Source organism: Biomphalaria glabrata, chromosome 8, assembly GCF_947242115.1.
Source record: "Biomphalaria glabrata chromosome 8, xgBioGlab47.1, whole genome shotgun sequence".
In the NCBI taxonomy this organism is placed as follows: Eukaryota; Metazoa; Mollusca; class Gastropoda; family Planorbidae; genus Biomphalaria; species Biomphalaria glabrata.
The window spans coordinates 28676249-28693700 of NC_074718.1; the positions used below are offsets into that span (position 1 = coordinate 28676249).

General features: G+C 31.7%; 1 protein-coding gene across 23 annotated transcripts in view; it reads right to left on the reverse strand.

The window, feature by feature from the left end:
* Nucleotides 1–1857: 1857 nt before the first annotated feature.
* The window catches only part of LOC106074939 (probable phospholipid-transporting ATPase IA), a 79470-nt gene continuing 63875 nt past the window's right edge, over nucleotides 1858–17452 (reverse strand). For 14 of the 23 annotated variants that reach the window (XM_056038713.1, XM_056038717.1, XM_056038698.1 and 11 more), the window contains 4 exons: nucleotides 15517–15531; nucleotides 12631–12687; nucleotides 6632–6675; nucleotides 1858–5806 (listed from right to left, as the gene is read on the reverse strand). In XM_056038713.1, coding sequence (XP_055894688.1) covers nucleotides 5753–5806; nucleotides 6632–6675; nucleotides 12631–12687; nucleotides 15517–15531 — 170 coding nt within the window. In that variant the 3' untranslated portion in view covers nucleotides 1858–5752. Of the gene's footprint in view, nucleotides 5807–6631; nucleotides 6676–9403; nucleotides 9451–12630; nucleotides 12688–15516; nucleotides 15532–15730; nucleotides 15913–17452 lie in introns of those variants that run through there. The other 9 variants (XM_056038703.1, XM_056038706.1, XM_056038709.1 and 6 more) reach the window with 9 other exon arrangements.

Sequence of the window (17452 nt, forward strand, 5' to 3'; positions counted from 1 at the left end):
TCTGTTTGTATGTAGTTTGCTTTTTTTTTTTTTTTTTACTTCATTAAAATGTTATTAGATGTCTGTTTTTTTCCAGATTTAATTTGTGTAATAACAAATTTTGTTAACTGTTTTGTTAATTTTGTTAACTTCTTAATGAATAACCTAATTTTACAGGCTTGTATTTCAACCTTTTTGCAGTACATTCATGCACTAACTACAAAAAGAACCTAATTTCAATAGGTTATAGCCCAAAAAGTGTAATAATAAAGGGTTCTAAGTGAGAAAACTGCAAATATCAACTAAGCCTACTAACTCAAGTACAAGCAATTTTTGTCCTTCATAAATCTTTAAACCATTGGACCATTAAGATCTATGTTTAAATACGTTTGTTAAAAGCAGACCACTCCTTTGGTAAACTTTTTTGCCCTTTCCTCAATTGGGTGCTAATAATTTCTTGCATGGGCAGACACATAAAGCACTTATGGTGTATGATAATTAAGATATTTAGACTTTTCATGAGTAAATTAGCAAGTAATAAAAAAAGTGGGCTGCTTGCACTTACAGGGCTTTGTCTTTAAAAAATCTATGCAGACAAAATCCTTCACATTTTTTTTAGGCATATCATTTTAAGTTAACTGTCTGGGGTCCTCTTTGAAGTTCATGGGAGCTAACAGCATTAAATTTAGTTATCTAATTTTGTATCCTCATCAGCACAACTCTACTGAATATGTGCAGTTATGGCTACAACCTTGTTATCTAAGATAATGTAAAGACTAAAGGTCATCTTTCTATGGTTAGTACAAGCACTTGATTTCCCCAACATATGTCAGTACTACCTAAGAGTCTACTTAAAAGCATCCTAAAATCCAGAAGTTCAAAATCTCAGTCAAGACTTGGCTCAGAAGACAAGCCACCACAATGTTAATTTACAACACCATCAAAATTGCCATTTATCTCACATTCAAGTGAAACTAACAATGTACCGGTACCATGATATAAACTTAACATTAGTTTTAGATACTTAATACATGTCAATAATGAAATGAAAAAAAAAAAAAATCATAGGCTCATAATCTGAAGTGAACAAAACTTGGGGAGACAACTGAGACACAGTTACAGTTTTCAGAGCCCAAAACAGAACTAGTACATTAAGTTAGGTAGGCTCAATTATAATCTATTTATACATTTTATACTGAGCTGGTTTGGTCATATAGTCTTTCTCACAGTAAAGGCAGCATGAAGAAGATGGCTGGATAACAAAGAATGGATCTGAGCTCTCTGGATATCCTGCTAAAAACCACTGCTGACCAGGAAAAGAGGAATTTGGTTGCACAAACTGTCACAGCACCCCTACCACTGAAGTCAAGGGACAGATCAGATGAAACTTTGTGAATGACTGTATTTTGCAAACACAAAGTTCATTAATTGATTTTATTATTATTTATTTTATTTGGTAAACTTAATTATGTTAACTTTTTTCTATTACCCTACATATAATTAGTGATAGATTCAATTTTTAAGCCTAGTCTATAAACTGAAGAAGCTGATTGAGGAAGAGAAATGTGTTTTTTTTTTGTTTTATTATCAATATTTTAAATTATATAATTATATCTTTAACTTTGAAAGGGCAAACATTTCTTTAGTTAATGGCTATAGTAGATCTCATCTGAAAGTTACAGTCAAACAAAATACATTCCTGATACAACACAAAGAAAACAAAAATGCTTTGTTTGTAAAATATTTGTGTATGTAGTGTCTATTCAAGTAAAATTCTGCGCTCTACCATAATTTTTAGACTATACAAAAATGCTTTACTATTTATCAAAGAAAGTGTTGCACAGATTAATACTAAATAAAATACAAACTCTGTTCCCCTTTAGAATGAAGATCTTTTTATTCCATACTTGTACCGGTACATAAAGGCAAAAATGACATTGAAACGATGCAACCAGACAATATTCAATTGAATAAAAAAGTTTTGCCATTAAGTCATACAAAATATTGGCAAGAAACATCCAACTTTTTTTTTAACTTATTGATCAGACTGTCCCGATTCCACCACCTCTATGAATTTTATTCATGACATTTAAATAGATATTTTTTTCATACATATCTGGCACAACATCACACATTGTTAGAATTGATTAATTTAAGCCTGATAACTACCTAGGCACATTCAACTAAATTTTTTAGTACAGTAAGTATTGTATAGACGTTTTCACACTGCAGTGGAAGACAGAAAGTCATATACTTGATAGCTATTCAAAAAGTTGGCGTTTCTATGTTTATAAATGAGGTATTACATTTTAAAACTTTTTCAAATGTTAAAAAACAAAATGGTAACAAAAATATCACTGCAACAATTGATACAAATAAATGAGCAATAAAGTTCATAACAATATAACAACAAACTAAGTTTAAAAAAAAAATTATACAAACAATAATAATTCATTGCTATCGAGCTTCTTTTTCAAACTATGACTAAGCTCATTCTGTCATACGTTCTCTATTTAGTAGGCATATACTGAGAAAAAATAAATACTGCTCAAGTTTAAATTAAAAAAACAAATATAGCAATTTCAACTCTCGTAAAACAGTACCATATAAAAGAGCATGCTTACCTTTAGTCAACATTTTAAGGAGAGTTATCACAGAGGGCAATTTAGATTATTACCTATAGCTTTTGGAATTTTTTTTTTATTAAATCTGAATACACCAGGAGATGAAACAGGAATTTTATTTTTAAAAGAAAATAAATGCTACATAAAAGGAAAAGATGGATTCCCACAACTCAAACTGAGATATTCAATTAAAAATTTACTAGGGCTGTTTTTGTTGTTGTTGTGATTCAGCAGTATTAAAATCTCACAAGAGTCAAGTTAAAAAATGCAAATCAGTCTCTAAAAGATAAAGTCAAACTCAGGAATGTTGCAAGCTAATTTCATAGGTACCATTTAGAAAAGGTATTTTCATTTTATGTCATGGTTTTTTTTTTATTAGGTGGCTTGGGGGGGGGGGGGGGGGAGTATGAAAAGGGTGGTGGATAAATTAGTGTCAAGTGTAATGTCCCAAACAAATGACTGCAAATTTTGAAATGAAAAAAAAAAACAAAAAAAAACATCATAACTTTCTTTATGAGCAAAATGTATATAAATCATGGAAATATTCAGAAGAGACTTTGAAGTTATAAAAACGTCAACTCCAACAGATTATATATAGAATAAATGGCACGATTTTTTTTAGGAATAAAATATAATTTGTTCTGAAAGCCAATATACAAATAAAATGTGTTATGTTCTTGAGTTAGACTAGACATAGATACAAAGTTAGTTTTCTGGTAACAAAACTGAATTAAATTTAAATTAAATCAGAAATAAATTATTTTATTAAACCAGCACATATTTTAGCTAACAATAAATGAGATAATATAAAATCCTGAAAAAAAAACAACAACAAATTCAATAATTGAAAAACAGAAGTCTATTTCAAAGTTCGTTTACAATGGTAGCTAGCAAAACATATTTTCTTTTATAATGAAAAAAAAACAACAAAAAAAATGTTTTTCTACTCAAGTAAGATGCACTATGCTCTTGTTTTTAATTCCTGAGTTCCAGCAATTTTTTTCGCAATAGGCTGCAACTTTTTACAAAATGAAAAAAATCACACTAAAATAATTTCACAAAATACAATAAAATTATCCAAATTATAAAAGACAAATATTGATCTCTTAAGTTGTTCAAAGTTATAAACACTTAAAAAAAATATAATATATGAAAATGTGTGTTGATAAGAATACAATGCAATGTGTTAAGGTGTTTAACTCGGGATGTTTCACATTGCATTCAGCACAAAATTAAACCAGTCCGATACATTGAGCATGACATACAAAAATATAACAATTATTTGTTTCAATGATTTTGCTGCTCTAAAAAATAATACTACAATGGAATTGAAAAAAAAAAATCAGATAGATGAGAGACATTGAATGGTCCATTCCATTTTATTTCTTTGTTCCATTCAACATTCAATTGAAAGATATGTTAACTTAGCCAGATGAAGGCAGTGCTCAGCTCTAACCCTGATACTTGAAGCTTAACCTTTATCAGAAAAACTGGTGGACAAAGAATATAAAGAAAACTATGGCAACTGGGATATTACAGGAGCTAATCTGTATTACAACATATCATTATAAGTATGCAATCTAGGTCTTACCAACACTGAGTATGAACTCACCAGTGTAATTCTTAGTGTAGAACTTCATGCAAAAGTGTATTCTACTATTTATCCTAATTGATTTAGAGTTTGGGTTCTATTGAGCTTTTGTCTGCTTCATTCTGCTGGTCCTTTCATATTTGAGTTCTTGCAATATTTCTAACCATGGCTTGGGTGCTTTGTAAACTTTCTATGGAGACTCATTGCAATAACTACATAATAACTTGAAAAAAAAAAACGAAAGGAATTCGCTGCATATAGATTAGAATTATAAAAAGCTAAAAAATATTAATTATATATATTTTGTAAAAAGAAAAAGTAGAAAAAAAAATATACATCTACTAAGCTCCTTTTTGCAGATAGACTTTTTTTTCTATGTACACGAAAATGTCTGGAGTCTGATGTTTGAAAAGACCAAATAGCACTAGTTCAGGAAAGTAAAGTGGTTGGTCATTGTGCTGGCTACGCAGCATCCTCCTTAACCATCGGCCATAGAAATAGATGAAATTTTTCATCATCAGCCCTATAGATCACAAGGAATACTTTATTTTATATCATGTTTGGCAATCAGGAATGTTGATGTAATTTTCTAGGAAAGATAAATCTAGAAGAATCTTCTCATCTTAAAATTTACAGATGTTCCTTCAGGATTGAAGGTAATTACGTCCTACGCATCTCCAAGTGTTCATCTAGTCCCTCAGACTAAAACTCTGCCAAGTCCTTAGTTTTCCTAGATGCATACAATTAAATGCAAATTAAAAAAAAAAAAAATCAAGAACTACAATGAAGCACTATGTAGCAGTAGTCTTGTAGTATTGAAAACATTCGTATGTTGTTGCCTTTGGTCTCGACAAAAAAAAAAATATGTACATAAATAAATAAAACGTCTAATTATATACAGTAACAAAACTGTTTAAAAAAATTGTTAGTTTAAAGATATAAATACAAAACAAATAACAAGATTTTAACAATAAAAATAACAATGCTGTTTAACATTAAGAGAAAGATAAAAATACATTTTGAAATAATGCAGTACAAAAACAAAAATAAGAGAATGTTTAAGTTAACACAGAGAGAGAAAAAAGGTTTTGAAAATATTCAACAATAGTAGTATAAGCCTAATACAGATACTTTAAAGATTTTCACATTTACATTACATAAACATGGCTGTAGGGTCAGATTATATTTAATTTATAATTGTTAAACTTATGATTAGACCATTTAACATTAGATATCTATGTACAAATTCTTAAGAACATAAAATGTCCCAATTTTAATATCGCTTAGTAAGCCTAGGCAATTGTTTATTGCTATCATTGCACATGACATTTGAATGTGAAAGAAGCTACTTTTTTAATACATTTTTCTGTTTCAAGCTTAGAAAAGGTATTTAGTTGAGTAACAAAAGAGAATACATGTGAACTAATTAGTTTATGATTAGGAAAAAATTGTAGCTATGGCCAAACAGAATGGCCACAGAGATGAGATATCATCCACCAACATTTATTATTGCAGATCTGTCACTGAGCACTGGACTTCATGTACACATTGTATTGCTTTAGAAGCCTTGTGGTTTGGCCTGTCTAGTGTCATAAGCACGAATATACTCAGCCTGTAAAGGTAAGGATGCAAATAATGTTTCATGTAGTCCATAAGATTGAAAAAGAAATCCAGAAAATTACTTCAAAAGTCATAGCTGACACATAATTGACCACAAAGAAAAAGAGGAATGATGAATTAGAAAATCACAAATAGACTCAATATAATTGCTTAGTTTCCCGTAAGGTTGTTTTTGCTGGCATTGGTAATGAATATAAGCAATTCCCTACCAATAAAATCCTTCCAATACCATGCGTCTTGAATACCCCTTGACAACCAGTCCAAATCCTGCCTTCAAGTGTGGCAGAACGGTTGTCATTGTCAGAATAGGTAAAGGCAAGCAAACTGGCACCTAAACCAGCAAGCTTTGGGAAGAGAGGGCTTGTTAGCCTTGGCTGGCTACCCACCTAGGCGAAGGAAGGAACACTCTGAATTCAAAACTCTTCTTTCTTGAGGACTAAACCATGGGCAAAAATAATGAAACATTGATTCTTAAGCAGCTTGCATCACATAGTGGTCCACCCAGGCAGCACCTACGATACCACTGATCCCAAACTGTATATGCACCTGCTGTTCCCTGGGACACATCAGCTACATGGAAAAGGGGGAGGGGTGAAAGATGTCTGGGCAACATTGTTTTAACCATAGCTAATGCTTAGGCTTTCATCTCATTTCTGTGAGATGAAAGGAGGCCATAAAATAATTACTGAAAGGATTCCAGCACTTAAAAAAAAAAATTTGTTATGCTGATGTAACTAATTGTTAATAATTAGAAAATTTAAAAGTATTTAAAATATAAATATTTCACTGAAATCCACACCAAACAGAAAGCACTCACTTGATTCACAGCACCATGTTCTTCCTGGGAGAAAGCAAATCCATCTGAGAAAATAAAAGAACAAAATGAAAACAATTAGAAAACAGTAGGAAGTGTCACTGATGGAAAGATAACTCTTGAACTTTTTGTGTTTTATGAAGTGGAAAACAGGCAATATTTTTTATTTTAAACATTCAAGGTATATCAATTACATAAATAGCAGAATAAAAAAAAATGAAACAAAAATGGAGTATGTAGTTTTCACTACTTTGTGATTTCATTAATCCATCAATAATTCATCAGTAATTCAATTTTGTTTAACCAATAAGACAGGTTGCAATTAACTTAAAAATATTTTTAAGAATTTTAAAATATAGAAAGACATATTCTATTTAAAATTTTGTTGTGAAAAAAAAGCAGATATTATTTAATAAAACAAAAAAAAAATTAAATGTATTCATTCCAATAATGTGTTTATATCATATAAGAGAAAGTGATATTTAAGTTGAGTTTGTGGTTTGGGTTGTGTTTGTGTACCAATGGAAATCTCAAGAGCACAGAGTTGATTATTATTTCAAGAGAGAGAGAGAGTGTCATGCTGTCATGGTGGTATTGAATGTACATACAATAAAGGTTGAACAACTCATATTTTGTTTTAGAGCTAACTCTACCATAACACAAGTGCCTAACCAATTTTTTGGGACCCCTGACTAGTCATTCGTTTGTAGCTATATGTCTTAACAAGAACATGTTCTTTAAACTGAACACAAAAAAAAACCTCTACAAATCTTTTCAAGCAACACAATGCAGTGAGCACATGCAGATACAGCTCCTACCTCTTGTCTAACAAGATACATCACAAGTTTATTCAAATTCTAACATCTATAAACCTGTGTTCAGAGTAAGCTGTAAACACAACTAAATGAACTAGGTATGTTCATTTCATGTGGTTATAATAATAGTTACTCCTAAGTTCTTCTATTTAAAAAAAAACAAAAACAAAAAAAACCTGAAATGCTAAAAAAAAAATGTATAGTCACTGTGGAATCTCATATGTATATAGAAGAAATGCAAACTGCTAGAGAGAATAAATGAATGGACTAAATTCCACTGTTGTAAAATCAAAATGCTGTTTGTGAGCACTAATGTAGAAAAACTACAAGTGACATTACCATCTTAATCCACCAACAATTTTTTTGTTTGCCCAGAACGTCTCAACATCATTGTGTACAATAAGGAGATTTAAAATTACAATAGCCTCCTGGACAAAGCAGTGTGAGATTGCTCAAACACATATGGATGTACTGTAAAGCAGTGTGTTGATAAAGTGTGTCATGTAAAGCACTGTGTTCAAAAATGAACAGTCTGCTCAAACAAGGCTATGTGCATGGTGTCATGTTCTATAGGAGCTCTAAAGTTTCACATTGTTAAAAAAGCAAAGCCAAGATACTTAGCGCAAATAAAGATATGAATTCAATGCAGGTATTTAAAAATAATAAAACACATTCATCAACCAAGAATTGATCTGCTTTGCAAGTTATTTCTCCCCCTTGTTTTTGTTTCTTTTAATATAATCCCTTGCTTGCTGTCATCAGGCCAGTCTATCTTTAAACCTGTTACATTTAATAAGGCTTGTCTTCGAGTCCGAAGATTAAAGAGGAATGCAGTAATACATTTACTAATGTTTAAATTTACTGGAGTCATAAATGTTTTTTTTTTTCCCATTTGTTGAACATTGCTTTAAATAAAGCAACAAATAAAAAACATGTATTAAATATTTAATTTTAAATAAGATATTTTTCTAACTAGACAAAATTATGATTCACCATAAAAAATATCATTATATAAATAGATGCCTGCTTGCTTCAAAAACGAAACTAATCCATTAGGGTTGAATCTCAAGTTTACAGCGATATTAAGAATACATTTTTTACACTGGAACTGGAGCTCTTCTACAAATTAAGTAACATACCCTTTTAGACCTTGTGATCTACAAGGTAGCTGATGTAAAGATCATCTGTTTCTATGGCTAATGGTTAACTTGCATGTCCTGTGAGACCAACAGCCTAAACTTTCCCCAAATAATGTACCCATTAGAGTTGGGTAGTCAGTGGCCTCCTAGAAATCTTGGGATTTCAAAATCCCAGTATTCAACAAGAATCAAACCCAAGAACCCTCAATTTGGAAGCCAAATGTTTTACCACTCAGCCGCCATGCCTTGACTAATTATGTCCTTTAGTTAAATTTTAGAAATCATTAAATGATATAAAATATATTGTAACTATCTGTATGTAACAAAATTATACTCCCAGTGTGTGGTTTAATTATTGCTTGTATTGAACAAAATCCTTTTTTTCCTTTATATCACAAATAAAAACTTAAGTCATAATTCTAATTATGAAAAAATGTAAACAAAGTTTGAATTAAGGTAAAATCACTTTTGTGGGGAATACCCAGGAGTTCTATACTGAAGGAATGAGTGAAGTGAAATGAAGCAATATTTAAGCTTAAGCTATTAAAAAAAGTGTTTTTTAAAGGTAAGCATTCAATCCTCTTCAGTATCATACGCTACATGTTTAGATTGCTGGTGAATTATACAGTAAATTGAATGATTGAAAAAAAATAAACTTATAAAGAATATTTTGATATTATATTCCAGATTTATATTTTGCCCATACATTCATCAATCACAATCTTCTTCAAAAGCATGAATCAATCAGCGAGGCATTAAATATTTGCAGCTGAACAAAGGTGCACTTAGGGCAAGAAGAATGGGGGCATGAACGCTCTTACCTGTTCTGGTTCTAAATCATTCCCAACTATCGGGCACATTACCCTAGCTGTGATAAATCATTGTATCGTCAATATAATTACAAAAGATTGAATGTTTCCTCAAAAGATTGCTATTTAAAACCTTTTATACCTTTGTGAACATTTTAGGGTTTCAAGGAAAAGAAAATTAAAATCAATGTGCACAGATATTACTCTAGTAGGTCGTCTCCCATTAGGAATGATTGGAATAGTAAAAAAATTTGCTGTCAATGTAAGCATAAAATTTGCTTGCTTGCCCTAGTCAGTGTTGACATGCTAGTCTGTGATAGGAATCTAATAAAAATAATTCCTTCCCAACTTGAAGTTAGTTTGCTCAATAAGGAGAAAATAATTTGGAGATATGAGAATGAAATATTAGGCATAAACCTGGATGTTGGACAGTAAAACCAGAATATTCATCATGATTAGGTCATACAAAAAGGAAGAAAAACTTTGTATTAATTGAGATGTCTTGTTGTGTCTGCAATAAATGAGTGTGTATTGTCATTAACTATGTGGGCTACATTATGAATGTCCACTCTATGTTTGAACACTATATCAAACTATACTGTTTGACTGTGTACATTATGAGTTTGCAATTTACCAATATGCACAGTTTGACATTATTAATGTACACTGTTTGAGTGTTTGATGAGAAGTTTATAAATAAACAAATTTATATTGCTGAATTAAATGGACCTTCTTAAGAAACACAGAATTTCAAACAATAAAATATTAAAGTAGCATATTTCATACTGAGACTTCCGTTTGTAAACTGATTATATTGTTGTGTGCTAAGACAAAACTTATACAAGATAAAACCAATGAGAAAAAAGTTTTCTTATATGATAGTGGTAAGAATTCAATGGGGAAAGTAAGTGCAAATACAAAACAAATATTGAAAAGGTTAGTTCAATAGAGAATGTCTACACAACATAAAAAGATTATAAACAAAACAACATAAAAAAAAATATGTTAGAAATTTACATATTTATAATTGTATACATAATACAAATCTAATAATATAGCATACAAAATAAATACAAAACAAATCAAGCAAAAAGTTGTTAATAAGAGACAAACCAGTTAAACTAGCATACCAATCCTCCCTCCTCCCACAGTTCAGCACCTTATGTTAAGCTATGCATACAGACAGACAAGCCGTAGTTTGACAAGCCTAGGCCTACATCTAAGCTCAAACAGATTGCTTCATTTCGTATCTATTAAATGTTACTACAAAACTGAAAAACTGCTAATATAAATAGTTTTCTTCTGATTACAATATATGTTACCGGCAAAGTGAGAAATCCTGAATTCTATGGAATGCCTCAAATCGTGCTTTAGGTATAGTGTGAAATTAATGTTATCTTATTACTATTATTAATTTAGTTGTGTTCTTAAAAGTGTGGAGTTTGTTTTATTACCACTGTCTAGGTGTGTTTGCAATGCCACAACTTTATTGTTGATACAGAAAATGTTTCATATTATGCTGTATAACATTACATCAAATATGTTATAAGCTTAATTTGAAAGTTTTTAAGGGTTTGTTCTTCTATGGATGTGCAGGTGTTTTCATAACTTTTAAGTTTCATCTACCCACAAGATATTTGACTAGAACTAAAGGCTGAACAAGGGTTGCAAAATAGAAATGATAAAAGTGAACAAACAGAGTATGTGGTAGAAGATAGTTCATTTCTTTGTTTTATAGACAAAGTTTTTTTTTTATTACTGTCATTGTGGCTGAGTGGTAAAGTGCTTGGCTTCAGAACCAGGTGTCCCAGGTTCAAATCCTGGTGAAGACTGAGATTTTTACTTTCGGGATCTTCAGGGTGCCTCTGAGTTCACCCAGCTCTAATGGGTACCTGACATTAGTTGGGGAAAAGTAAAGCCAGTTGGTCATCGTGCTGGCCACATGACACCCTTGTTAACTGTGGACCATAGATTCAGAGGACAACCCTGCCCCATAGATCTCTAGGGGGAACTTTACTTTTTTTTTTTTTACAACTTTATTTTGGAGAGTAGCACTGTCTCCCCAAACTAGGGGAGTACTAGAGTACTAGAAATTACTTTGAACTTCAAAATTTTAAGTACGCAAAAAGTTTCTGCATATTTTCATTTCTCCTTGTAGACTACTTAGAAGAAACTAAAACAAAATATTTTTTATTTTAGTAATGTCTATTAATCTTTTAAAATATGCTTCATTGTATTAAAGAGTTATTTGATAATCTGAAAATGGGACTTTGTAAAGAGACATTCAAAAATATTTTGAATCTAACGATATCTTGTTGTTTATTTTGTATTTCTTCTCTTTTATCTATGTTTTATTTATCAACTCTATTTCTAGACAACACATTTTCTACTTTTCCTAATGTAGATCTAGTCATTCTAAACAATGCTTTAGCAAAGTAGGATGTGGTGAAAACACACTTTGCCGATAACACATAAAAAGTTAAACAAATATAAGAACAAAATTTTATATATGATGACCTATAAAAGAAAAATTATAATTTGTGAGCATAACTTACATTAATGAATTCTTTTAGTTATTATATTGTACGTATTTTTTGGGTGGTAGAGGATTGAAGCAGGCTGATGAATTAATGAAAAACTATATTTAGACTTTTGTTTTTAGTAATAACATTTCTCTTTTGTTGGAAACAAAATGCCAAGCTAATTCTGAAGACAACAATGTCTTATTGGTTAAGGAATATTAAGTAGTACAATGTAACATGGTGTTGTTAATATATCAGTCAAATTATTTTGCTATTATATAATGAAATGTGTTAGGGCTTAAGTTATTAATATCAGAGAGAAATTAATGTACACATATTTTATGGGCTAGATCATATTTTTCCACCCAAATGGTAAAACTAATTGTGTTATTATCAAGCAGTTAACAATACAACTACACAGCTGAGTAATGTCTCTTTATTCAGACCAATAAGTCCAAAATCTTAGGATAATTGTACATAAGTTTACAAGTTTTATTTAATTTTTTTGTTCCACTTAGTTAGATTACAAATGTTTTTTTTTTCTTTCAACTCTGTTGACACATTAGAAACATTTCTGTGAACAAGTATTTAAAAAGTAGAAATATGTTGACACTTAAAATTTATTCACTAATGAGTAAGAATGATTGGTCTGAATAATAAGGGTTTATATATATTCTGAGATTTAATTTAGAAAAAAGCATCAATAGCTAAATTTACCATAATGAATGTTTTCTCTGCTCACTATATGGATGGGCACTTCAGAAAGGCTGTCATCTAAGAGTAGGAGTTTTTTTTTTTTCTCTTTTAATCATTCAATTATATGGGGCTTTCACAAGGCATAAACAAAACATAAGGTGCTATAAAAATGATATTAAGATACTCAAAGCTATTTTGTTATGGGATTAAAAATCTTCATACAAAAGATAAACAAAGTGAAAGTAAAAAAATGTTTAAGATATGGCCCCTAGCATGCCACTGAGTAAAACAGAGCAAGTACGAAGACTAAAAAATAATAATAAGATTTACAGCTGCAGGGGTGAACAGCTGTCTAAAAACTACAATAAACATCCAATATGGAAACTCTGTTGGACCAAAATAAAAACAAAGTATGTTCATAAGCTACCAACAAAAGGGAAACAATCAATACTACTTCTCCTTCTTCTTCTAGCCAGCTTTATTGCTGCTGAGCTGTGAGCTCTTTTGCAGACTGTGCCAAGGAAAAAAAGTGTGCTGTTTTCTTCAGTTGTTCAGCACTGCCGTACAGGGTGTTGGTTATGTTGGGCTGTAGTGGAAGTAGGGTCTGCCTAAGGTGGATTAGGGAGGGGCATTCAAAGAGGATATGGTTTACGGTTTCAAAGGGGTGGGCGCAATGTCTGCAAAGGGGTAGTTGTGTGGAGTTTATTTTGTTCAGGTGGTAATTTAATAGTGGTGTGTGTCCTGTTCTTAGTTGGAAGATTGTAGATTGTTCTTTGCGGGGGAGGAAGTTAATACTGTCCAGTTTGTTAGGCGTAGTCATTTCTCTGTACATGGCTCTGCCTGTGTTTCCTGATGCCCATTTGTTGAGCCACTCCTCTTTGTGATTGTTGACTAACATTGACCTTAGGGTGAGGTAGTTAACAGGTCTATCTGGTTGTTCCATAGATGAACCTGCCTTTGATAGCTTATCTGCCTTTTCATTTCCCATGATGCCAATGTGTCCAGGGATCCACTGTAGTGTAATATTGATATTTAATTTTGATATCATCTGGTGGATTTTCACAATGAGTGTTGTCAACTCTCTTGGGCTGTTTGAGGTGCTTCTGTTAAGTGCTTGCAGAGTAGATTGGGAGTCTGTAAAGACAACAATATCTGATGGTGGTTGCACTACTTCATATAATTTTTTTTCCACTGTCTGGAGTGCTATGGTAATTGCCTCAATTTCGGCTTGGAAGTTTGAGCAGTAATCACCACAGGGTGCGCTTATCTCCAAGTGTTTATTTTTAGGGAAGACCAGGAAGGCACCAAGACCAGCATTGATGGTAGCTTTGAAAGCCAATCCGTCTGTATAAATATGGATAGCTGTTTTTTGATAGCTTTCTATTGTTTCAAGCGTGCCTACTTTGAGCTCCAGTGGATTTGATTCTTTTGTTAAGGTGTTATTTAGTAAATGTGTTTTAATGGTTGGTTGTTTGTAGTTTAGTCCGGGTGTAATGTTTGAAAACCTGGTAATTTTTACTGTTATTGGGTAGGTGGTGTTTTAGGGCTAGTTCGTCAGTAAGTTGGATCAGAGTCCTTTGCTTTTTTTGGTTGTTTTTCCTATTTCTCTGTGTTAGTAATTTATTTGGATGATCGTCCTCCAACCTTCTGTATCTCTCAATAGCTTCAAATGGTGCTCTGTTGCGCCTTAAATTAAGAGGTTCAATATTGGAGTCTATTTCACTGGCTGCTGTGGGAGTAGTTCTCATACCTCCACTGATTAGACGCAAGGCAATACAAAATAAGCTGTTAGTTCACTTCTTGGCACTTTTCCCATTTATCATAGTCTGCACTGCACTGCCTCCTGATTTACACCAGGAGAGTTCATTTCTTTTCTTTCCAACAACATCTGATACAGATACATTAACTGCCCAAGGTCCTTTCATTTTTTTAGTTTGGTACAGCAGGCTTTCCTATATGTATGTTTATTGTGTAAAGTAAAGGGAAATTGTGGAGATGGTTGCATCAAGTAAAAAAAAAATTATTAAAAAATCGTTCAGCTAGATGCTTAAAGTCGGTTCATTCATTTCAACACATTCATTGTTTTAACCATAATTCCAAATACTTTGGATTGAAAAAATATAAATGTAATCCCAAAGGCAACAGTTCTCATCGTCTAGTAGCAGGTATATAAGTGGTGACAAAAGTTGACCTTAACATGGGAACTTGAATAACACTAGAAACAGGCAGATAATTTCTGTGAGAAACATCAGACCAAGATATCATAACAGCTTTCAATCTAGAAGCTTTTTTTGGAGGGGATTTAAAAATAAAACTATATATTTATATGTGTGTATATATATATAACTTAAACAAAAATAGTTATGGTCAAGGATATTCCAAATGTAAAAAGACAAAAAATGGTAGAACTTTCAAATTATGAATACAAAAGTTGAGTAAATACAAATAAATCACAAACTCCATCCTCCTATGAAAGGTCAAAAAAGCTTGCAGTGGGTTTGTTGACGTGATTGTGGTTTGGTAGAAGACAAGTTTGAAACATTTTTTTGTTTAAATATTAGCCTGATCTATACAATTTTAGAATGCTCACAAACATGCAATATGCTAAACATTAGGAATTTCAAGTAATTAAGTTTAAGTTGCTGCTGGTAAAACAGTCCAAGTCACTCTTCAGCAGCCATACTTGTTATAGTATAAATACATTATCTTCTTTTTATTATTGTTTTATGAAGTTGGCTACCGTATCCCTTTTATAAAGAAATAGAAAAAAAAATTTTTTTTAGACTGTTCCTATTTCCATAACCACACAATGTGATTAGCACAACAAACACCTCTCTAGAGATTCAGAAATCAAAATGTTCAATGTGGATAGCAACATGCAGGAGGGGAAGGTAACTCTAAACTTACGTGCAGTATCTCCGGCTTTAGGAAATCAAAAGTATGAAATAAAAATAAAAAAGCAAGTGACATTTATAAATACTGGCATCTAGTGAACTAAAAACAAGCAGTGAAACTAAACACAAGGCATTTGTGAACCAATAGATGCCACTACTGTGAATCCTCTAATTATATATGGAAGTCAAATCAGTGGTTGTACTAGTGCCCTTAGGAGAGAGCATACTTGCATATATTCCTTGTGGCAATGTGGTAGTGAGCTAAGCTGCTCGAATACACTCTCAACTAACAGGACAGTTTGTTCTTGAACTGGCCAATCACCCTCAACTTCTAATGTAGTAAGATTTGCTTCACTTGTTCAAAGCACTATAACTGAAGCTATCTGTCTGGGTCGCATTCCAAAGTTTGCTGGTCATAAACAATACTGAGGTTCAAATCTTCCACTATGTAAGACATAAGCCAATACACATGCTCTTGTCAACAAAAACAAAATAATTTACTCTTCATTGATCTTTTTTTCCTGAGATGACCTCATTATTGGATAACAGAACTACATTTTTAGTTAACTCAGGATTGATGCATCTAAACGTAACCCTATTTTCAGTCTAAAAAGATCTTTAACATTCCCTAAACAAAGAGAGGTAACTACAAATAAAAAAAACTAAAAAAAATATTTTTTTTTTAAAAGTAATTTAAGATCTCAAATACATAAATAAATAAACAACTTAAAAAAAAACAATATTTCAAGTTTAAAAAAAAATATTTTAATAACTTTAGAATATGAACAAGCTGCAAAAATACTTAATTTCCCAGGTGGGGGCTTATACACTGAGAGTATGGGCATTTTCATTTAAACAATTCTCAGGAAAAAAAAAGATACACATCCAGTTTTCACTATAAAAAAAAGTCACCACTTTCTCGTTATCCTTCTAAGCAAGACATGGTGAGCTTTTCTAATAGGAAAGTTTAAGAAACAGCTGCTAGTGTCTTAACTCATCCTAACCCAGTAGGGTTGGGCTGTTGACATACCTCGGTAGAGTAGATTGGGTTAATGTGGTAAACTGAGGTCCTATGAGCTATGAAGGATATGTATAGGTTAAAACATTGTATGTTCAAATAATAAATAAAGCCAATGTTGGATTGTCCACTCAACTATATGGTGAGTACTATACAGTACACTTGAACTAAAGCACTAGTGGGACTATCAGAGTAATAAACAAAGTAGTACAATTCAATAGCAAACTCTGTAACCAACAATATAGACATCAATATTAAATACATAATTATACTAGCTACTAGCAATACTACTCTGGATGAAATAAATTTTTCTACCATCATCCTATATTTAGTTTAAGAAATGTTTAGAAGGGGTGAAGTTAATCTCTTTATGTTAAAGGGGAAACTCCGAAGGTTTTTCAAATTTGAGTTATTGACATATTTAAATTCTGCATGAAAAGTTGTTATAGTAAACATTTTACCATTTTGTATTTAAATGCTTAGAAACATTTATATTTAATAAATTACGAGAATGTATACTTTGCTGTATCGTCTCTTGTTATACAGAAGTCAATAGATTAAATTAAACATATTTTTGACGTCACATAGAAACCCGGTGAAAGTCTGACTGTTTTGGATGTGTCGTGTGTCTGACTGATTCGAACAAACTGGTCAGTGTAAGGCTAGTTGAGACTACGTGTAGTCGGTCATGACAAGACAACCAAGTGATAGTGTTTGTTGTGTGTTGAGTGGTCTGGCGGGAAAATACACACTGCCATGGTTAGTCAAGCATGTAAATCTACTTTTAATGCGCATTTATTTCTTTGCATACAACATCTAACTGCATAGACGAAGATATATTCTTTTACGGGAATGTAAACTTTGCTGTATGGTCTCCCATTATAGTGATTATACAGAGGTCAATAGATTAAATTAAACATATTTGTGACGT